At 40.9% G+C, this 23,995-nt stretch overlaps 1 protein-coding gene across 2 annotated transcripts; it reads left to right on the forward strand.

Moving 5' to 3' along the window:
- Positions 1-8,567: 8,567 nt before the first annotated feature.
- BCDIN3D (BCDIN3 domain containing RNA methyltransferase) lies at positions 8,568-23,964 on the forward strand. Of its 2 annotated transcripts, XR_010663059.1 has the most exons (3): positions 8,568-8,834; positions 12,489-13,942; positions 23,633-23,964. XR_010663059.1 is itself a non-coding variant. In XM_065934459.1 (2 exons), the coding sequence occupies exons 1-2, from the start codon at positions 8,601-8,603 to the stop codon at positions 13,131-13,133; spliced, it is 879 nt and encodes a 292-aa protein (XP_065790531.1). In that variant the 5' UTR covers positions 8,568-8,600; the 3' UTR covers positions 13,134-19,311. The 2 variants fall into 2 exon arrangements, 1 of the variants encoding a protein (XP_065790531.1); XM_065934459.1 differs by lacking the exon at positions 23,633-23,964 and having other exon boundaries at positions 12,489-19,311.
- Positions 23,965-23,995: the final 31 nt, after the last annotated feature.

Below are 23,995 nucleotides of genomic sequence, written 5' to 3' on the forward strand. Positions count from 1 at the left end.
GTTTTGTTATGTCATCCGTATACTTCATAACACAGCACATAGTATTATAAATGTACCATGCATTCTTTTCTCTTTTATAGGAACTGTTCAAAATATGATTTATCAAAACTTCTATCTTTACAGTTTTTGAAGATACAAATTACTAATACCAATACACATAATAAAATAACTCAAATACACCATTTGTAATGAGGTTTTCAAAGACAAACTAGCCAGTAAGCATAGTCAATTTGAAGAATATATCTAAGATTAATCCCTGCACAAGAAAATTTGAAAAGCTCTGAAATCATATAGTTTCCAAGATGAAAGAAACTTGATCAAGTTTTTTTCCCAATTTGATAACAAACCTAAACATTTACATGACATTGCCAATAATAAATCATAACCTTGAAAGAAATTTTTCTAAATGATTAAATAATAAAAAGACAAATTTTATCTGCCAAGCTAAGAAAAGACTAAATCATCTTTCTATTCCTTTTAGTAAAATGCTATTTTCAAATCATTATCATTTGAAAGTGTTAGTCACTCAGTCATGTCCAACTCTTTCCCACCCCATGGACTGTATAGCCCACCAGACTCCTCTATCCATGGGATTTCCCAGGCAAGAATACTGGAGTGGGTTACCGTTTCCTTTTCAGATTATCATATGAAGAAGCCATCAAAGCATATACAGCCAAAAAATGTAAGAAAAAAGTAATATTCAAGTGTGACTGGCATTTGATTCATCCAACTATAATGGGAATTTTTGTGATGTTTGTAGTATTTTTCAGATTTTTAAAAATTATAATTTGTTGTGATTTATTTTCTCATTGTAAATATTCACATTCACACCTATCTTTTTTCTTTAAAAACTACATGCGTTCGTGCATGTGCAAGCTCAGTTGTGTCCAACTCTTTGCGACCCTATGGACTATAGACTGTGAGGGTCTTCTGTTTATGGGATTTTCCAGGCAAGAATACTGGAGTGGGTTGCCATTTCCACCTCCAGGCAATCTTCCTGACCCAGAGATCAAACCTTCATCTTCTGGTCTCCTCATTGCAGCAGATTCTTTGAATCTGTGAATTCTAAAGAATCAGTGGCAGATTCTTTACCACTGAGCCATCAGGGAATTATGTCACCAAACCCACCCCTATAATTGTGTAAACATCAGGCTCCACAAAATCTAGCCAAATACAGCACAGAGCATGCTCTTTGGTGCTATCACAGCTATTTCTCTGATGCTGGGAAAGATTGAAGGCAGAAGAAGGGAGTGGCAGAGGATGAGATGGTTAGATAGCACCACTGGCTCGATGGACATGATTTTGAGCAAACTCCAGGAGATAGCGGAGGACAGAGGAGCCTGGCGTGCTGCAATCCATGGGGTCACAAAGAGTAGGACACGATTTAGTGACTGAACAACAACAGCTATTTGAAGGCTGATTACTCAGGCTCAGGCTGAGTATTGTCAGGTCACTTAGGCTGACTGGGCTCTGAAAACGAGGATAGGTTCAAAAAGTGCCCAGAGTGAGTCCAATTCAAACGTCTATGGGCTCACTTCTGAGGCATTTCAGGTCCCCAGTAATATTACCAGGCCACTTTTGTCTTTGCTTCTCTGGGGGGCCTCCCATTCACCATCTAGGACTGTTGCCTATTTCTCTTCAGGTGAACAATGTTTTGAAAACTCAAAAGCCATGCCCATGGCCTTAATGAAATTAAACTCTTTACTGGTAAATATATATACACTGTGTCTAAACAGGAAAACAACAGAAAAAGTGCTTACAGAAAAAAGGTGATTCCTGCTCTTTGAAAATTAAGGATTGTCAAGTTTGTGCTAGCGTCATCTAGTGACAAAAAGGGGTAATCTCAGCTTACCAAAATCCGTGGAACATTGGGGAGAGAAATGGTGTTGCTGCTGTCCTCCAACGCCATCTTTTTTCTAGAAGAATATTGTAGTTAACTCAATTCCACCATGATTTTGGTCATTAACTTATGTCCCCTCTATCTGATACATCAGACAGAGATGAAAATGTAAAGTAAAAATTGCGAGGAAAAGGGACAGGGCCTATTTTAATCTCTGACAGCACTTTCTGGCACTGTCTGCAGAAGTCATGCTTCAGTCCTAGGAAGAAATTCAGCATATCACTGGCTTCATGAAGCTGGAGGCCTCTTTCAGATGCCTGGCCAGGTGGGCAGAAGTCACACCACCTTTGCAGACCCCTGGCTGAACCTGTTGTATATTCTGAGCCATCCTGGTTGCTGACTTGAACCTGCTACCTAGGCGAACGCCTCATCCAACCCCGCTCCCACCCAGTTTCTCACCAGCTCTGTTTTTTTCTTATCTTTGGTTCAGCCACATTTTGCCTAGCTCCATTCCACCAGGTCCGTTTCAGTTCAGTTCCTTCCTTTCTTCCTTTTCAGTTTTCCCAAAACAGACCTGGCTTTTGTTGCCTACTTGCATCCTCTATGGAATTTGGGTTTATTTTATTTCATTGCAGAAAGAATACTTTAAAAAAGCAGAACCTAGCAGACTATAGTCCATGAGATCGCCAAGAGGGGAATACGACTGAGAGACTAACCCACATCACACCACGTTAAACCAGGTTTTTAAAAATATTTTATTTCACTTTTGTTTTTGTTTTATTTTTATTTAAAGACTCAATTTCATTTTAATTTTTTGGCCACACCACATGGCATGTAGGATCTTAGTTCTCTGACCAGGGATTGAAACCACACCCTCTGCACTGGAAGCATGGAGCCTTAACCACTGGACCCAACAGGGAGGTCCCTGAAACCGGTTTTTAAGTGTACAGTACAGTATTGTTATCTATAGATACAATTTTGTACAATAGATCTCTAGAACTTATTCATTTTGCATACCTCAAACTTTATACCAGTGACTAGCCATTCCCCCTTTCCCTCACCCCAGCCCTTGGCAACTACCATACTCTTCTCTCTATGGGTTTGATTTTGGATACCTTATGTAGGTGGAATCATGCAGTAATTGTCCTTCTGTGACTGGCTTATTTCACTTAGCATAATGTCTTCTTGAGAGTCCCTTGAGCTGCAAGGAGATCAAACCAGTCAATCCTAAAGGAAGTCAACCCTGAATATTCATTTGAAGGACTGAAGCTGAAGCACCAATCTTTTGGCCACCTGATGTGAAGAACTGACTCATTAGAAAAGACCCTGATGCTGGGAAAGATTGAAGGCAAAAGAAGAAAGGGGAGGCAAAGGATGAGATTGTTATATAGCATTACTGACTCAACCAACATGATTTGAGCAAACTCCAGGAGATAGTGAAGGACAGAGGAGCCCAGTGTGCTGCAGTTCACGGGGGTCTCAAAGAGTCAGACACAACTTAGCAACTCAACAACAACAACAACAGAATGTCCTCAAGGTTCATCCCTTTTGTCACATATGGTAGGGCTTCCTTCTTTTTTAAGATCAATAATATTCTATTGTATGTATATTAACATTTATCTATTAATCTGTAGATGGACATGCAAGTCATTTCCATATCTTGGCTATTGTGAATAGTGTCACAATGAGACTGTGAGCACTAATATCTCTCCAAGATCCTGATTTCAATTCTTTTGGATAAATACCCAGAAATGGGACTGTGGGCATCATGTGGTAGTTTTATTTTTAATTTTTTGAGGAACATCCATACTGTTTGTCATGGAGACTGCACCATTTTACATTTCCACCAACAATGCACAAGCATTCCACTTTCTCCACATCTTTGCCAATAGCTCTTGTCTTTTGTTTTTGTTCTCAAAATAGCCACCCTAAATAGTTGTGAGATGATATCTCATTGTGGTTTTGATATGCATTTCCCTGATGACTAGTTGACCATCTTTTCATATACCTGTTGGCCATTTGTATGTCCTCCTCTGGAAAAAATGTCTGTTCAAGTCCTTTGCCCATTTAAAAAATCAAGTTACTCAGTTTTTATTTTTTTGGTTTTGATTTGTTCAGTTCAGTTCAGTCACTCAGTCGCGTCCCATTCTTTGAGACCCCATGGACTGCAGCACTCCAGTCCTCCCTGTCCATCACCAACTCCCGCAGTTTACTCAAACTCATGTTCGTTGAGTCAGTGATGCCATCCAACCATCTCATCCTCTGTCTTCCCCTTCTCCTCCTGCCTTCAATCTTTCCCAGCATCAGGGTCTTTTCAAATGAGTTGGTTCTTCACATCAGGTGGCCAGAGTATGGGAGTTTCAGCTTCAACATCAGTCCTTCCAATGAACATTCAGGACTGATTTCCTTTAGGATGGACTGGCTGGATCTCCTTGCTGTCCAAGGGACTCTCAAGAGTCTTCTCCAACATCACAGTTCAAAAGCATCAATTCTCTGGTGCTCAGCTTTCTTTATAGTCCAACTCTCACATCTATACATGACTGCTGGAAAAACCATAGCCTTGACTAGATGGACCTTTGTTGGCAAAGTAATATCTCTGTTTTTTAATATGTTGTCTAGGTTTGTCATAACTTTTCTTCCAAGGAGTAAGTGTCTTTTAATTTCATGGCTGCAGTTACCATGTGCAGTGATTTTGGAGCCCCCCAAAATAAAGTCTGCTACTGTTTCCAGTAGAAACATCTATTTGTTCTCCATCTATTTGCCATGGAGTGATAGGGCCGGATGCCATAGTCTTAGTTTTCTGAAAGTTGAGTTTTAAGCCAACTTTTTCACTCTGCTCCTTCACTTTCATCAAGAGTCTCTTTAGTTCTTCTTCGCTTTCTGCCATAAGAGGGACGTCATCTGCATATCTGAGGCTATTGATATTTCTCCCGGAAATCTTGATTCCAGCTTGTGTTTCATCCAGTCCGGTGTTTCTCATGACATACTCTGCATATCAGTTAAATAAGCAGGGTGACAACACACAGCCTTGATGTACTCCTTTCCTGATTTGGAACAAGTCTGTTGTTCCTTGTCCAGTTCTAACTGTTGCTTCCTGACCTGTACACAGATTTCTCAAGGGGCAGGTCAGGTGGACTAGTATTCCCATCTCTAAGAATTTTCCACAGTTTGTTGTGATCCACACAGCAGAAATAGATGTTTTTCTGGAACACTCTTGCTTTTTTGATGATCCAGTGGATGTTGGAAATTTGATCTCTGGTTCCTCTGTCTTTTCTAAAACCAGCTTGAACATCTGGAAGTTCTTGGTTCATGTACTGTTTAAGCATGGCTTGGATAATTTTGAGCATTACTTTACTAGCATGTGAGTGCAATTGTGCGGTAGTTTAAGCATTCTTTGGCATTGCCTTTCTTTGGGATTGGAATAAAAACTGACCTTTTCCAGTCCTGTGGCCACTGCTGCGTTTTCCAGATTTGTTGGCATATTGAGTGCAGCACTTTCACAGTGTTATCTTTTAGGATTTGAAATAGCTCAACTGGAATTCCATCACCTCCACTAGCTTTGTTTGATTTGTAGGAGTTCCTTAGATATTTAAGAAATTAATCCCTTATCAGATAAATAGCTTGGGAAATATTTTCCCCCACTTCATAAGTTATCTTTTCAATGTTAATGGTTTCTGTTGCTGTGTAGAAATTTTTAATTTGACATAGCTCCATTTGTCTATTTTTGCTTTTGTTGTCTGTGCTCTTGACATCATATCTATGACATCATTACCAAAATCAGTCTTGAAGTCTTTCCCCTGTGATTTTTTTTCTTGCTTTTGTAGTTTCAGGTCTTACATTTAAGTCCTTAGCCCATTTTGAGTTGATTTTTGAGTAAGAATCCACTTTCATCTTTTTGCATATGGATATCCAGTTTTCCCAATATCATTTGTTAATACGGAGTTTCCATTCAACAAATACTTATTAAGCATCTTTGGACCAGGCATTATAGTAAGCATAGAAGAAAGGGAAAGATATATCCACCTGAATGTGGAGTTACAAAGAATAGCAAGGAGAGATAAGAAAGCATTCTTAAGTAAGCAATGCAAACAAACAGAGGAAAACAACAGAATGGGAAAGACTAGAGATCTCTTCAAGAAAATTAGAGATAACAAGGGAACATTTCATGCAAATATGGGCACAATAAAGGACAGAAATGGTAAGGACCTAACAGAAGTAGAAGAGATTAAGAAGAGGTGGCAAGAATACACAGAAGATAGCTGATTCATGTCAATGTATGACAAAAACCACTACAATATTGTAAAGTAATTAGCCTCCAACTAATAAAAATAAATGGAAAAAAAAAAAAGAATTAAGTGAGACCAAAAAAAAAAAAAGAATACACAGAAGAACTGTACCAAAAAAAGGTCTTAATAACCTGGATAACCATAATGCTGCAGTCACTCACCTAGAGCCAGACATCCTGGAGTGTGAAGTCAAGTTTGCCTTAAGAAACATTACTACAAACAAAGCTAGTGGAGGTGATGGAACCCCAGGTGAGCTATTTCAAATCCTAAAAGATTTAATCCTGTTAAAGTGCTGCATTCCATATGCCAGCAAACTTGGAAAACTAAGCAGTGGCCATAGGACTGGAAAAGGTCAGTTTTTATTCCAATCCCAAAGAAGAGTAATGCCAAAGAATGTTCAAAATACCATACAGTTGCACTCATTTCATATGCTAGCAAGATTATGCTCAAAATCCTCCAAGCTAGGGTTCAGCAATACATGAACCAAGAACTTACAGATACACAAGCTGGATTTACAAAAGGCAGAAGAACCAGAGATCAAATTGCCAACATCCACTGGACCATAGAAAAAGCAAGAGAATTCCAGAAAAACATCTACTTCTGCTTCATTGACTACACTAAAGCCTTTGACTGTGTGGATCACAACAAACTGTGAAAAATTCTTAAAGAGTTGGGAATACCAGACCACCTTACCTGCCTCCTGAGAAACATGTATGCAGGTCAAGAAGCAACAGTTAGAACCAGACATGGAAAAACAGACTGGTTCAAAATTGGGAAAGGAGTACATCAAGGCTGTATATTGCCACCCTGATTATTTAACTTATATGCAGAGTACATCATATGAAATGCCAGGCTGGATGAATCACAAGCTGATGAATCACAAGATTGCTGGCAGAAATAACAATAACCTCAGATATGCAGATGACACCACCCTAATGGCAGAAAACAAAGAGGAACTAAAGAGTCTTTTGATGAAAGGTGAAAAAGCTGGCTTAAAACTCAACATACAAAAAACTAAGATCATGGATCCAGTCCCATCACCTCATGGCACACAGATGGGGAAACAATGGAAACAGTGACAGACTATTTTCTTGGGCTCCAAAATCACTGCAGATGGTGACTGCAGCTATGAAATTAAAAGACGCTTGCTCCTTGAAAGAAAAGCTATGACAAACGTAGACAATACATTGGCTGATGAAGATCCGTATACTCAAAGCTATGGTTTTTCCAGTAGTCATGCACAGGTGTGAGAGTTGGACCATAAAGAAGGCTGAGCACTGAAGAATTGATGCTTTTGAACTGTGGTGTTGGGGAAGACTCTTGAGAGTCCCTTGGACAGCAAGGAGATCAAACCAGTCAATCCTAAAGGAAATCAGTCCTGAATATTCATTGGAAGGACAGATGCTGAAGCTGAAGCCTCAATATTTTGGCCACCTGATGCAAAGAGCCAATTCATTGGAAAAGACCCTGATGCTGGGGAAGATTGAGGGCAGGAGGAGGAGAAGGCAACAGAGGATGAGATGGTTGGATGGCATCATCCACTCAATGGACATGAGTTTGAGCAAATTCAGGGAGATTGTGAAGGACAGGGAAGCCTGGCATGTGGCAGTCCATGGGGTCACAAAGAGTACAACACAAGTGAGCAACTGAACAACAAGAGAATTCAGGCTGAGAATAACATAATGGTTACAAGTACAATCTCTAGAACCAAAGTACCTGGGTTCAAATCCTGGTGCTATCATTTCTAACTGTTTCATTTTGGACAAATTACTAACTCTGCAGTCCCTCAATGTCCTCATCTATATAAAAGGGGTATTAGTTATGGTTCTTTCCTCACAGGGTTGATTCGAGGATTAAAAAAATACATGTAAAAGGTTTAGAAAAGTGCCTGGCGTTTGTTACGCACTCTTATGTACTGGCTCTTAAGGCACAGTCCTTACCTCTCAAGAGCTCACAGTCTCCAGTTGCCCCCTGTCCACCTGACCCACGTGGCAGGCTGGGCTATCTGGGTCTTTGGCACCTCAAGTGACCCATAGTTTCTGGCTACCCTTTCCTGGAATCACAGGATGAATGGGTGCAAGTTTTTGGGTCACATATTCCCGTGCGACCCTGGGCAAGTAATTTCTAATTTCTGGGTCTCACTTTATGCACTTGTAAAGGAAGGAAGTTGGACCAAAATAGATTTCCAAATCCCATTAAATGCCTTGTTCTGGGTAGGCCGTTGGCTTGAGCAAGTCACTCAACCTCTCTGCGCTTGTCTCACCAAAAAAAGCAGAATAATATTACTAACCACCTCCCAGGTTATGGCGAGGATACCACTACACAGCGCAAACCCCTAATTCCCGCGCTCGCTCATGGGAGGCCGCCTTTATACTCGGTCCCGTTGCCTTTCAGCGCAGGCGCGCTGGAGCCCGGGCGGCCTGCAGGTTCCAGACTTCCGGTTCCGAGGGGACTCAGAGGCCAGACTGAGACTAATGGCGGCGTCCACGGAGCAGGCCACGGGGGGCGTTGAAAAGACCGCGGCGGAAGAGAAACCGCGAGTTCTGGAACCTGGGGCAGCCCCGTTCGGAAATTTCCCTCATTATTCCCGCTTCCACCCTCCAGAGCAACGGCTCCGCCTCCTACCCCCGGAGCTGCTTCGCCGGCTTTTCCCTCAGAGTTCCGAGACAAGGCCGATCCTGGGACTCGACGTGGGGTGTAACTCCGGGGTGAGTGCCGGGGGAGGAATCGGACGTCGGTTGAGCCGAGAGGTTGGCAGCCTTCAAGTCCGCTGGGCTTTCGTCCTGGGCGTGGTATTACACCTCTCCCAGCGTTCCCAAAATGAGTTTAAAGGTGTAGCGTTCGACCCCTTGCTGCTGCTACAGGACCTCCCGGCTCCTAACACCATCTCTTTTAGGAATCTGGGGGAGGAATCATTTTCAAATTCGTTCGGAATTCCTGCGTCCCGCCTCCGCAGTTGCAGCATCACAGCCGAACCCCGGGTGGGCAGGGCCACAGTGCCTGGGCTTCCGGCTGTTGCCTCCTGTCCAACGTGGCTGGCGACTTGCTGGAGGAGAGGGGACTGCCTGAGACCCACGTTTGGAAGCGTAGGGTTGGGATTGGTTTAGTGGATGAGATGACCCGGGGGTGACAGAATCATGCCTGAAATTAAGATAAATGTGAAACAGTGCAGAATGGACCCTGGAGCCAAGTGGATATTTTAAAAGCAATCAATTGGCAGAGTACAGTGGAGAAGATCGAGAAAGAAAATAAAGCATCCTGTTAGAGGAAGGCTTTGCCACATTTTCTTACCACAAAGTATTCTTAGGCATAAGAATTATAGTCAGACCACAAGCAAAACAGCGGAGTCTAGCACCTATTTGTAGTCACTAGGATATCCTAGAGGAGCAGGCATTCCGACCCTATGATTACAGATGCTTCACAAAGTTAATACCATCACTCCTTTCCAGACCAGGAGGGGAAGGGGTAAGGAAAATTTTACCCTGTTTCTGGCCTTAGGCAGAAGAGACTTTAGTAGAAGGTTGAGGGCTGTAGGGACACAGCTGGTAAATGGGAGGGGAGGTTGCATTTGGACACAGGCTAAAAGCTGGAATGAGTAGAGATGAGTGTCTGGCTATCCTTTGCAGACATTTCTCTACTGTGATGATATATGAAATCAGAAGGGGAAAACAATGGAAAAGAGAAACTGGATATCAGATTTGGGGTTTCATGAAAGGCATTAGGAAACCACAAGAGATTTTAAAGTTGAAAGTGCTATACGTGCACGTTAGGAGCCAAGACATAGTTGCAGTTAACTAGAGCAGTGGTTCCTAAACTTGGCTATATAGTTAGGGAGTTTATTATTTTGCACTTAAGAAAAGATGCTTATATTAATACTTGATAACAATTCAAAATACAAAGGGATACATAGCAAGTCTCTACTCCTGACCCTAAATCCTCCTCTACCCATGATGATAGTTGCTCAGTCGTTTCCGACTCTGCAACCCGTGGACAGTAGCCTGCCAGACTCCTCTGTCCATGGAATTCTCCAGGCAGGAATACTGGAGTGGGTGGCCATTTCCTTCTGCAGGGAATCTTCCAGACCCAGGGATTGAACTCAGGTCTCCTGCACTACAGGCAGATTCTTTATGTCTGAGCCACCAGGAAAGCCTCTTCCTGTACACAGTGGCAACTGCTATTTATAATTTCTCGAGTATGTGGCCTGTGTGTACACAGACATCTATGTATGTATAAATATCTCACCTCTTCTAGTTTTACAAATAATAGCACACTATTTTGCACCTTTCTCTTCGTTTAGTAATTTGGAGATCACTCATGTCACTGCATTCTTTTTTAGTAGCTTCATAATATTTTTTTGTATAGATGTGCCATAATTTTGGGGGTACTTTGTTTAAATCTTAAAAACTAGGCCTTACTCTAGACCTACTGAATCAGAAACTTGGGGATTGAGACCTTGAGTCTGTATTTTCTTTTTTTTAAGCTTCCTGGGAACTCTAAGATTCAAGAATTAAGAATGGAGAGTATTAAGAGATGTGGTAGAGGAGGGACTGATGTGATGAAAATGACTGATCAAACAAGGAATACACCCAGCACTTCCGTGGTGGTCCAGTGGTTTAAGAGTCTACCAATGCAGGGGGCACGGGTTTGATCCCTGGTCAAGGAACTAAGGTCCCACATGCCATGCATGCATGGTCAAAAGATTTTTTTTTTTTAATACGGTACACCCAGGATCAGCTAACAGGAGGGAAACAAAGAAATAAATACAGAGAGAGGAAGAAAATTTTAAGCAGAATACTATAGAATCTTCCTGCTCAAAATGTGGTCCTTGAACTATAGCATCAGCATGACTTGGAAGCTTATTAGAAATACAGAATCTCAGTTCCCAACCCAGATCTACTAATTCAACATTTTTATTTTAGTAAGATCCCTAGGTGATGTGAAGGCCTATTAAATATGAGAAGCCTGTTATGGAGTAAAGAACTTAATGTTGCCTAAATCTTGCCATATCATAACCATGTGACATTGGACTGTCCTCTGAGCCATAATTTTTAAAATACAGGGGTTTTTTTTGTGTGTGTGAACTACGCCACACATAGAGAACAGTGCACAAAACATAAATTCACACTTTATGAATTATTATAAAGCAGAAACTTTGATGACTAATGTCTGTATCAAGAATAAAATATCAGCAACCCAAGAAGTCTCCCATATGCCTTTCCCTGCTCATACACCCCCCTCCCTACCCAGAGAGCTCAACTTTTATTATTACTGTTCCCTTGCTTTTTTTATAGCTTACTATTTTTGTATCCCTAAACAATGTAGTTTAATTTTATACATTTTCAAACTTCATATAAATGGAAGCTTGCCATGTATTTTCTTTTTGTGTCCTGCTTTTTTATTCGGCATTATGTGTTTTCGTGAGTCATCCATGTTGCTGCACTGAGCTGAATTCCTTCATTTTTAATTGCTATCTGGTATACCATCTTAATCCCTGCTACTATTATTGGACATCTGGGTTGTTTCCAGCTACACTTTCTTCACCTGCACAAAGGGGTTATATATTATCCTCACAGGATTGTTGCACAGAGCAGATGAGATAGTGAATAGAAAAATGCCTTGGAAAAAACAGATTAGAACACAAATTTGAGTTAGTTATAATGATTATAGAAGTCAAAGTTAGAGAAAGGAGATAGTGACTTAAGAGTCTAAAAGGTGCTAAGGTGGTGAAAATCAAATCGTTGGATTTGGCTCGAAGAAGGTCAGCAGTGACTTTTGGGGATAATGGATACAAAAGCAGAGTGAGTCTCAAAAAGGGGTGGTGAAGTGTAAGACATGTAGTAAAACTGAAGATGCAGAGTGAAGGCTGAATGAGGACTTTTTGGAATCCAGAGTTTCCCAACCACAAGTCTGAGGAGTAGATTTTTATGAGATGGTGCTTGCTCTCTTCCTCACCTTCCTGGCAGGGAGCATGGTTATTATGCCTCTTAGATATTTTGCTTCTCCCTGGGGTATGAGTTACCGCCCCCCCCCCCCCCAAAAAAAAAGATAGCATGTTACTTAAGCTGGAAAATATTGCTCTGGACTCCTTTGCTGCATCCATTGGGCTATAACTTTCAACCATGCAACCCATCAGTGTCAGGAAGGTATAGAGATGATGCATTACAGCCTGAGACCCCTGGAGGGCTTTGACAGCCTGCTCTGTGGAAAACTTTGGGGGGCAACCTCCTTAGGCTATAGTTTAAGAACCTTAACATCCCATAAAGCCAGGAGTAAGTGATTCAATGAGAGGCTAAGAGGTACAGGTTTCTCTTCCATTCACTGGTCGAAAGCTGCAATGACAAAGCTCTTTTGGATTCCTCTAGGATCTGAGTGTGGCTCTGTACAAACATTTCCTTTCCCTACATGATGGGGAGACCTGCTCAGATGCCTCAAGAGAACTCCATCTCCTCTGCTGCGACATAGATCCTGTCCTGGTGGAACGAGCTGAAAAAGAATGCCCTTTTCCTGATGGCTTGACTTTTATTACCCTGGACTTCATGAATCAAAGAACCCGGAAAGTTCTCCTGAGCTCTTTCTTGAGCCAGTTTGGACGCTCAGTTTTTGATATTGGCTTCTGCATGTCAGTAACCATGTGGATTCATCTGAACCATGGGGACCAAGGCCTATGGGAATTCCTGGCCCACCTTTCTTCCCTATGCCGCTACCTCCTTGTGGAGCCACAGCCCTGGAAGTGTTACCGGGCAGCTGCAAGGCGTCTCCGGAAGCTGGGCCTCCATGATTTTGACCACTTCCGCTCCCTGGCCATCCGAGGTGATATGGCCAGTCAGATTGTGCACATCTTGACCCAGGACCATGGCATGGAATTAGTATGCTGCTTTGGCAACACCAACTGGGACCGAAGCCTTCTGCTCTTCAGGACAAAACAAGCCACAGAGACTCAACCGATCCCTGAGTCACTGATAGACGAAGGAAAAGAAAGGAACAGGATAAGATTCTGGAGACAGTGAGATGGGAGGGCGGTAAGACCAGGATAGAGATATTGAAAGAGTTTTATATAAAAATTAAGTTCAAAAAAAAAAAAATTAAGTTCACTCTCCTTAACTCCTGGTAGTTAGGCAGCCTCCAAACCTGGCAGAAGTTTTGTAAATGTCCAGGACATGGAACTAAACAAATCATTATCTGTTCCCCATTTGGGGGGATGATCCCTGAGGAGACTATATCTGAGGGGCAATGACCTGGGCTGTCTGGAAGGAGGTGACCTGGAGAAAGTGCTTCTGGGATATGGAAGGGGATGCTTTTGATGATTATTTAGGAAAACTTATACAAGGTTAGCCTTAGAATGTATCTGTTCCCTGGGCTACTTGAATCTGATCTGCCTTCTTCAGGCTTCTTCTAGACTTATCCTGTCTATGAGGCAAAACCTCACAATACAGTCTGGAATGAAAAGACACTAGCCTGTCTAAAGGGGAGCTTTGGTAGGAAAAATATCTTTCCAGAGCAGGTCAAGTTTCCAGCACGCCCAGGCTGAGCACAGTAGTCACAGATACAGTACTAGCCAAGATACATTGACTAGCATTTACAAAGTGTTTAAAAGATTTAAATCATGAACTCAAAATTCATCTGGTACAAATGAATGAAGTGGGATTGTATACAGTATATACAATTATATATAATAAAAGTGACTTGAGTATGACTGAGAATACCCTGTGAATCTGGAGTAGAAAAGAAACTTCTGCCTTTAACCACTCTACCCTTGGAGATTTCAGCTCAAGAAAAAGAACCTCACCCAAGCTCAAAGCCGAAAACATGCCAGTGAGTAAGTTAATTTAGGACTTTCTTGTCAGGGACCTCTGCCAAAGCACACCAGCATGGAGACACATACCACTATGGGGATTGGAATATACGCAGGGAAGCGTACACAAAATGCAGCCTGCAGCTGGATGGCTGTAGCATCTGTGCTGTGGAACAGGTGTCACTGATGTCTGACAGGTGTCAATTTTTAAAACACCCATGAGTCTATTCCAAGGGAAAGTGGAAGGTAGAAACAGATTTGGTGGAGAGAAGATGGAAAAACAAAACACCTAGCTAAGAAGGGAGACTGACTGGATTGATGAGTTTAAAAATCTCTAAGATCTTGTTTTCAGAGTTGATGTTATAAGAGGAAGGAACAGGGAACAAGAGAGTCTGAACCACCAATTAGAGGTTGGACCTCTTGAAAGAGAAGTTAGGAAAAGTTCCTACTAAGGAATTTGAACTTTATGCATGAGGGAGCAGAAGCCAGAGCAGTCTCTAAATAATAGGAGGATGAAACCAAAACCTTCATTTAGGAAAACCAGTTTTTCTATTTTGTGCAGGATAATTGTATGGTTGGTGCCATTTCCAATCTCGATTAGACTCCAATACTACTTCTCAGTCTTTTTATATTGCTGCTTCTGATCATTTTTACCCTAGTGACTCTTCCAGACTTTTCCTCTCTGCAGGCTCTTAACTCTATTCCTGCTCCATTAATCTATGCAGGTGCCCTAACCACCGCCTAGTGCCATTTTTGTTTCAGGTGTCAGGAAGTCTTTTCTTGCCCTCAGTCTTGAACCCTTCATCTTCCCTTGTTTTCACTTCTAACTTACCCAGTAATGTTTTATCCAAATAACCTCTGCCTAAGTCCCTGATCCCGGCCTATACTACCTTCCCAAAGTGTACTTTATTAAGGATCCTCTTGGTGTCCTTTGGCCTCATTGACTCCTTCCTATCCACCTACCAACATGTTCAGTTCTCTCTCATCTTCAAAACCACCAACTTTTCCTTTGTCCTATCTCCCTCTCCACCTTATGCAATCTTTCCCTCCATCTCTTCACCACCAAACATGAGCAAAGTCCTTGAAAGAAAGGATGCCAGAGCCTCTGCTCCCTGCCCTCCCATTCATCGGTGACCACCCGAACACCATATTCTGAGGTCTCTCTTCAGTCTTCCTCCTGAGCCATGGAATCATTCAACACTATTGACTCCTTCCTTATTGAACGACTCGCCCTTGGTTTCTCTGTCATACCTCTCCCCCTTTATTCTCTTCCAATCTCTTAGTTTCTCTCTGTCCCTTAAGCAATTGGTTCACATTTTAATTTGTATAAAAATTACCCAGGACGTCCTGGATTCATCCTCAGAAACAGTGATTCGGGTCAGAAATGGGGCTTAAGATTTTGGTTTGATTTGGGGTTTTGGCACTTTTTTTTTTTTGCGTTTTTTTTTTACTGTGGTAAAATAAATGTAACATAAAATGTAGTTTTAACTATACATTCTGTGTACATTCTGTGTCATTAAATACATCCACAATGAGGAATTTTTTTAACAAGTACCCCATATGATTCTGACACAAGTTGAAACACCACAGTGTAACACTTGGGGTTCCTTAGTATCCATCCAGTCCTCTTCTACAAATTTTTCCTGGGGTGATTTCCTCTGTTCCAATACCTTTAACAACTGCCTATACGCTAATAACCCCCAATAGTTATAAGCCCCACCTTCACAGTTCCAGATTAATATTTCCCTGTTTTGTAGTCACATTCCCTTGATGGCTCAGATGGTAAAGAATCTGCCTGCAATGCAGGAGACCCGGGTTCAGTCTCTGGGTCAGGAAGATCCCCTGGAGAAGGGAATGGCAACCCACTCCAGTATTCTTGCCTGGAGAATTCCAGAGGAGCCTGGTGGGCTACTGTCTATGGGGTAACAAAGAGTCGGACATGACTTAGTAACTAACACTTTTCCCTAGATAGTTATCTGGCACCTCAAATCCAACATATCCCAAAAGCAAACTCACTACCTTTATTCCAAACCTAATCCTATCTCAATTGTTGGCATCCTCTCATTGCTTAAGCTACAAATTTAAGTTAATTCTCCTCATTTATACTTCCCACATTGAAATACAGCCAAGTAAATTCTACCAATAATATGTAAGTTCCACTTATTCCATCCATGTGACTGGTGCCTACCAAAGGTTTCCAGGTACATCTTCAGTGGTTTCCAGGTACTTAGAGTCTTGTCCATTATCCAGTGCCTAACGACTACTGTTCAGTAAGGTAGCTGCTTGCTATTTAAATTAAATAAAATGAAATAAAATTTAAAATTCAGCTCCTCAGTTCTGCTAGCCACATTTCAGGTGTTCAGTGGCCATATGTGACTAGTGACTAGATCATTGGACAGCACAGATATAGAATATTCCCATTGTTGCCGAAAGTTCTATAGGACAGTGCTAGTCTTCATGCCTTTCCTCCATACATCAGTCATACTGAAATGAACTTCGTGGCACAAACTCCTGCTTGCCTTTGCTCTCCCCTCCTCTTCCACTTTGCAGTGTGGTTCAACTGTTTGTCCTAAAAGATGGCTCAGATGTTACATTTTCTCAGAAATCTTCCCCAACTACTATAGTACTTACATTTGTTACTATACTCTAGTGAGGACTTTGCATGGAAGCCTCTATTACAGTGTTTACTTCATCATACTATAATTGTTTTGATGCCTCTTCCTCACCACCAGGAGACTGAGCTCCTCAAGCTCAACTTATTTTTGTATAGCCCTAATTCAATGTCTGACACATGGTAGGCAGCCAGGAATTACTTGTTGAATGAAGATATGAGTGAACAAAAGAGAAATACACCAGAATTCAAGTACTGAGAAGGAAAGGGAGACCTATGAATGAGCAAAAGACTATCCAGGATACTGTAAAAATGGGGAAACTAGAAAGCTGAGAGGAGAATATGCTTAGCCTTTGGCATGGATTTTTGAGTAATGTTTCCCAAATATATATCTGAGATAAGATGTTCATTCCAAGGCCTTTATTGATAGTTTGGAAGAGAGCAGCAAATAAAGACTAGATACAAAAATTTGGAAGTCATTCACATAGAATGATTAAGATTTAATGAGTAGTAAATTCCAAAAATAGGTGGATGTAATAGGGGACAAGATCCTAGGTTTGAGGGCTGCTAATAGTTTTTGAGTGAGGAAAATAAGGAACAACCAAAAGAGGTCTGGTTAGAAACAGGAAAAAATGAAAACAGAAAAAGATAATATAGGACCATGTGCCAGACAACATAAATTTTAAAATCCTGAACCCTATGGGATAGATACTATTATTATCCTCATTTTGCAGATGTGGGAACTGAAGCATACACAAGTTAAGTGACTCCCAAGGTTACACACCTTGTAAGCGGCAGAGCTGGGCTTTGAAGCTAGGCAGTGTAGTTGCGGAGACTGGGCCTTGACTACTATGCCTTGAAATGTCACAGAAATCAAGACTGAGAAGACATTCCCAAAAAACAGTGTAAAAGAGCATATGCTTTGGAGTTACTATGCTGCTTCAAATTATGTGTTCAGAGCTGGGAATAAGAGACCCAGCCAGGCCACTCTTAGCTATGCCTGATGTTCTTAGAATTTCCCTCACAGAAATCAGGTCTAATTCTAGGTTTAATACCTAGTAGTAGCCCTGCTGCTGCCGCCTTCCAATTAAATAAGCACATTTTGCAAACATAGACACCCTGATAGGTCTCCGTAAGTGCTAACTACCCTCACTGTGCTCTTGACTTGCCAGCATCCATAACCTTTCCCTGAATTTCTGAAACTTCCAATCTGCCCCTAGCTTTGACTTCTGGATAGGACCTCCAAAAGTGGGTTTCATGCTAAGGACGTAGGGATTCTAATGCCTACTCCAGGATGTATTAAAATCCAAAAGTCAGATCCTTCTCAGCAATCTGGCATCGAGTGTGGCCTAGGAACATTGCAGTGGAAAGAACATCTGGTTTGGAAGGAGGCTCTGCCAGTAACTCATTGTATGACCACCCTATTCAATTCATTTAACCTCTCTGAGCTTCAGTTTACTCATCTGTACAACTGAAATAATCAGACCTTTTTCCTATGCCCAGATGAGCTAAACAATATGAAAGTAATTGGCAGAATATGGTTATGGTTAAACCAAAGTGCTGTTACCTTCTAAGCATGCTATGGATCACAGCCATGCCTGTTAGATCAAAGGCTTATGAGAAAAACATCTCGTCTCTAGAAAACATGCATCTTACTATTTCAAATAATTTGTTTTTTAAGATGAGGAAGTAATAGGAGTGTAGCTTCAGCTTACAGAACATTTTATAGGAAGCAATGCTGGGAGGAAGTGATCGTTATGACGGTCGCACAGTGATAGCAGTGATTACAGATGTGAGTTGACCTACTTCTCTGCTGATCTTAATTTAAGAACACTTTGCAGCCCTGTGACCCTGCTGATGCCCTCTCCCTTCACCAAGGCAAGGTAAAGAAATATATATGGGGCTGTGGCAGGCTGCATATTGGTCGTCTGAAATGTCCACATCCTAATTAATCCCTGAGACCTGTGGTTGCTACCTTCCATAGCAAAAGGGACTTTGTAGATGTGTACAGATGTGTTGAGTAAGAATCTTGATTAAGGATTTTGAGATCAAGAGAGTAATCCCAGTTATCAGAGTTGGCCCTAAATGTAATCATAAGTGTCCTTATAAGAGGGAGGCAAAGGGAGATTTGACCACAGTAGGTGGAATGACAGAAGCAAGAAGTCCGAGTGATGTAAGGAAGGACTGGGAGCCAAGAAATGAAGTTAGAAAAGGCAAGGAAGTGGATTCCCCCCAGAAGCCTCCAAAAGGAATGCTGCCCTGCCAATACCTTGATTTTAGACTTCTGACCTCCAGAACTGTAAGAGAATAAATTTGTGTTGTTTTTAAACTACTGAGTTTGCAATGATTTGTTACAGCAGGAATAGGAAACTAATACAGGGATTCTGACCACAGTGAGACTGAGCTACAAGCCAAGTGGCAACTGTCCCAAATAACTCCTGATTCCAGGAAATGGCCCAGTGACCAAAGGAATAGGCTGGGGCTCCATCAACATGGGTAACAGGAATCTTCAGTCACTAAAAGCTTTGGGAGATGCTTCAGCATCTGAACCTGACCTCCTAACATTTCTATAGGCTGAGCATTTACCTGACCTGTGGGGAGGAACTGTTGTATTTGAAATCTGTAGCAGTTAGTTTCAAAAGAGATGTGTAAATAGTGCTCATAACGATGAGGTCCCAGTACCAAAAGGGTAATGATTGTATAATGGCCTAGGAGAGCCTTTGGAGATGGTAAGAATATCTTTGGCTTCAAGAAAAGATCATCTTTATTTATCCTCAAAATAGCCTAATTTAGGAACCAATACCAAACATGACAAGAGACTTACTGAGGAATAAGAATGAAGAATGGTCCTGGATAGACTTTAAAAATATTTATCTGTAATCCAGTATATTCAAGAATTAGCATTTCAACATGCAGTCAATATAAATAAAAATTATTAATGAGATATGTTATTTTCTAATACTGCCTTCAAACTCTAGTGTGTATTTTATACTTCTAGCTCATCTCAGTCTGGACTAGCCACATTTCAGATGCTTATTAGCCACATGTGGCTAATGCTACACATTTATGTCAAATCAAAAAGTAATTTATCAAGTTCCTTCCATATACCCAGCATGCTTTTAGCTGCTATGGCTGGGGGGCGGTTTGGGGGGGGTTGGTCAGAAATCAGTTAAACCAGCCTTTTTGGCACCAGGGACTGATTTTATGGAAGACAATTTTTCCATGGACGAGGGTGGGGGTGCGGTGATGGCTTTGGGATGATTCAGGTGCATTACATGTATTGTGCACTTTATTTCTATTTTGTGGCAATCTCAGGATATTCCACCTTGACTTTAGGCTTAGGGTTCGGGCTCCTATGAGAATCTAATATTACCACCAATCTGACAGGAGGTGGCGCTCAGAGGGCAATGTAAGTGATGGGGAGCGGCTGTAAATACAGATGGAGCTTCACTTGCTCACCTGCTGCTCACTTCCTGCTCTGCAGCCCGGCTCCTAACAGACCACTGACAGGTATCTGGTCAGTGGTGCAGGGGTTGTAGACTCCTGAGTTAAACAAACCCAGGCTTCTAAAGATTAGATTTATTTTAGCAACTATGTTAAAGTTGAGGGGCATAAAAGAGAGGCTCATACATAGCATGTAACCAGGTGAGCTTCAGAAAAGGAGAAATCATCATAACAGTAGGTTTTGCATCCACACAGTTAACCAAACATGGATCAAATGTATCTGGGGAAAAAATTACAGAAAGTTCCAAAAAGTGAAACTTGAATTTACATTATATTTACAACTATTTATGTAGCATTTATACTATATTAGGTATGACATGTAATCTAGGGATAATTTAAAGTATAATGGAGGATATACATAGGTTATATGCAAACACTACATTTTATATGAGGGACTTGAGCATCCGTGGATTTTGGTATCAGTTGGAGTCTTGGAACCAATCCCCCAGGGCTACTAAGGGACAGAGCTGTATAGCTTTTGCAATGGTAACAAGAGGAAAAGGAGCATGCCCTATAAGCCAAGTAAATGAACCTCTCTGAAAGGGTACACAGAAATGGGTGTTTTATTCACTGAGGACAGACTGGCTGGTCTGGAATGGAGATGTCATTCTGAGCAGTAGTGAGAAATAACAATGCTCTTTGCCAATGTAAGTAGATTCTAGATGAAATATTTAAAGTAAAAAGAAAACCATAAGCATACTAGAGAAAAAAAAAGGTAATTTTTAAAAATTGGAGTTCTTTCTAAACACAAGACTCCAAAAGCCATAGAGAAATAGATCAATAAATTTGACTACCTAAGGCAAGGGGGGAAGAAAATCCAATAAAGTCACATGACAAACTCCCAACTAGGAAAACTTTGCAATACATGTGACAAAGGGCAAATTTCATTATAATACAACCAAGTCTTATACATCTATTAGAAAAAGACATGCACAGAAAATGATAACGGCAGATAAACACCTGAAAATTTGTTTAATCTTACTCCTTATTAATTACATGCAAATAAAAACAACAAAAGAATACTTTCATCACTTAGAGCAATATTCATGAAATTCTTAAACAGTGATGGTTGGAACTTGGGAAAGTAAGTATTTTTCTACCTTATTAGTGGGAATATAAATTATCATAACCAATCTGAAAGGCAATTTGTCAGTATTTATTGAAAATGTTTACTGAACATACCTAGAAATTCCACTGCTAGGAACTTATCCTGTGAATATACTCACAAAAGTATGTCAGGATGTGTATACAATATTATCCATTACAGCTGGTTGATAAAAGTGAAAAGCTGGAAACAAAATAAATGTCCATCAGTAGGAAACAGTATGGTACAGCCATAAATAGATTACTATGCAATTGTTTAAAAAAACAAGGTGGGGACTTCCCTGGTGGTCCAATGGTAAGACTCTGCGCTCCCAATGCAGGCAGGCCAGATTCAGTCCCTGGTCAGGGAACTAGATCCCACAAGCCACAACTAAAAGTTCACAACTGAAACATCCCACGTGCTGCAATTAAAACCTGGTGCAGCCAAATAAATACTTTTAAAAAAGAAGAAGGTAGATCCATATATGCTAGTATTAAAAGATGTCTCCAAGATATTTTAAGTACAAGAAGAAAGGTACAGAACACTTTGAATGGTAAGATCCCATTTTTTTACCTTTTAAAAAGAATATACACACAGAAGGTAATACAATATTTAAAAGTGAAAAATGAAAGAATTCATTTTTATAAGTATAAGCATATTTAACCATATCAAAGAATCAACCAAAAAGTTCAAATGGCTCATTTTGGGAGGTAGGGAATGCAGCAAATAATTGCTTCTGTATTGTTTGATTTTTTAAACCATATGTACCTAGTGCTTTTTTAAAATAATTAATTTTAAATGTTTCTGAAAATTAAGAAACAGTGTCTTTCTAAAAATAATTCTCTCTCATCCCCCATTGTCCCATCCACCTATCTATCTAACTTTTCCCTCTCAGCATAGCCCAAATTCTTGAGAGAGTTTTAAGTACCTCTAGTCTCCATCCCTTACTTCGTATATCTTTCTCAACGCTTCAAAATTTGATTCTGCCAAAGTCACCAACCACATGTGGCTAAAGTCAGTGGGTATGTTTAAGTCCTGATCTGGCCTGACATCAGTATCAGGAACTATTAAGTCATTTTTTTGGAAACCTCTTGGGCTCTGGTGACAGCACTTAGCCAGTTGTCTTCCTCCATTTCTGCAGACACCTCTCTACTCTTCCTAATGATTCTGTCCCAGTTTCCTGTCTTTCTTTGCATGATCTCCTCCACTCTATGGCTTTAGTTATTACCTATGTTCTGATGACTCATAGTGTCTTATCTCTAGTCCAGACATCTCTCCTGAGCTTCAGAAGTATTTAACATCACCATGCATCAGTACTTCCCAGCATTTCCTACATCATGGCACACGCAGAAAATGATGGTGCTTTTGTGGCAGTCCACCTTACCGAGACTGTGCTCTGTTGGAAGGAGCTTGTGCTGCTTTGAGACTTGAGAAGATCAACATGCAACACACTGGGAAGCTTTTCCTGAGGCACAATGGTAGGGAAGCTCTGACCTCTGTTTTGTTGTTGTTGTTCTGACCTCTTGGCTAGACATTTCCACCTGGACATCTTCCAGGTATTTCAGTGTGAACATGTTTGGAAGTGAACATATCCTCTCCCAAACTTGCTCTTCAGGTGTTTTTGATGTTTCAGTGAGTGGTCCAGAGGTCTTGGCTTAGCGCTCTGCTTCCCTCCTCTTCCAATCCCAAGATCTGCTGACTCTAATACTATTTATATCTTTAAGTCATCTCTCCATCATCCCTATCATTTTCCTAATCCAGAACCCATAGTTTCTAATTTTTCCCAGTTACTACAGAAACTTTCTATCTGGTCTCCCTTACTTCAGTCTTGCTCTCTCTAATCTGTTCTCCACACTGCAACCACAGTGATCTTTTTAAAATATGGTTGTAATTGGGACCCTCCTCCCATCCTGCTTAATACCATTCAAAGGCTCTGCACTGTTTTCAGGATAAAGAATGATTGTCCACTAATTAATTATCTTTTCAATCTCATCACTTATCATATCTCATGTGAATTCCTTATTAGGTAGCTAATACTACATGCACAGTGCCTGTGATATAGTAAAGACTCAATATGAATTTTTGAATGATGAAAATGAGGTTCAAGGACCTGAGCAGATCCACCATCTGTGCCAAGTAGAAGCTTTCAAAGCACATACTGGCAATGCTGTCAAAACCCAAAGAACATGTTGTCCTATGTGGAATTGAGCAGCACTAGCACAGATCTATTCCTATTCAGCAAATGAACCAAATAATAGCCTTTCCCCAGCTCCTTTCTTCCTCTTACTGAGCAGGAAAGACAAAAAAATCAGGTTACCAACCTAACTGTCTCCTTACGTCAGGAATTGTAAACTGGGGTCAGTTCACCAACAAGTGTATTTTGCCTTGTTGAACTTAGCTATTTGATATTGGAATACATTCTTAAATAAATGTGCATCATTTTAATGCACATTTCTTGCTTTATGTTTTTTTGCTAATGACTTATTACTTGCTGTGTATTTTATATTTATTTTAGACTAGGGAAATGATGTTAGACAAAAAGCAAATTGGAGTGATCTTCTTATTCAAGTTCAAAATGGGTCATAAAGTAATGGAGACAACTCATGACATCAACAACACATTTGACCCCAAACTGCTAACAAATGTACAGTGCAGTGGAGGTTCAAGAAGTTTTGCAAAGGAGACAAGAGCCTTGAAGATGAAGATCACAGTGACCAGCCTTTGGAAGTTGACAACGACCAACTGACAGGACCATCGAAGCTGATCCTCTTACAACTACACAAGAAGTTGCCTAAGAACCCAAGGTAGACCATTCTATGGTCATTCAGCATTTGAAGCAAATTGAAAAGGTAAAAAATCTCGATAAGTGGGTGCCTCA

This window comes from Muntiacus reevesi, chromosome 4, assembly GCF_963930625.1.
Source record: "Muntiacus reevesi chromosome 4, mMunRee1.1, whole genome shotgun sequence".
NCBI lineage: Eukaryota > Metazoa > Chordata > Mammalia > Artiodactyla > Cervidae > Muntiacus > Muntiacus reevesi.

Coding starts and splice junctions, on each gene's coding strand:
- BCDIN3D (XM_065934459.1), top strand. CDS start 8,601: ATGGCGGCGTCCACGGAGCAGGCCACGGGGGGCGTTGAAAAGACCGCG. Junction 8,835..12,488: donor ACGTGGGGTGTAACTCCGGG/GTGAGTGCCGGG, acceptor GGATTCCTCTAG/GATCTGAGTGTGGCTCTGTA.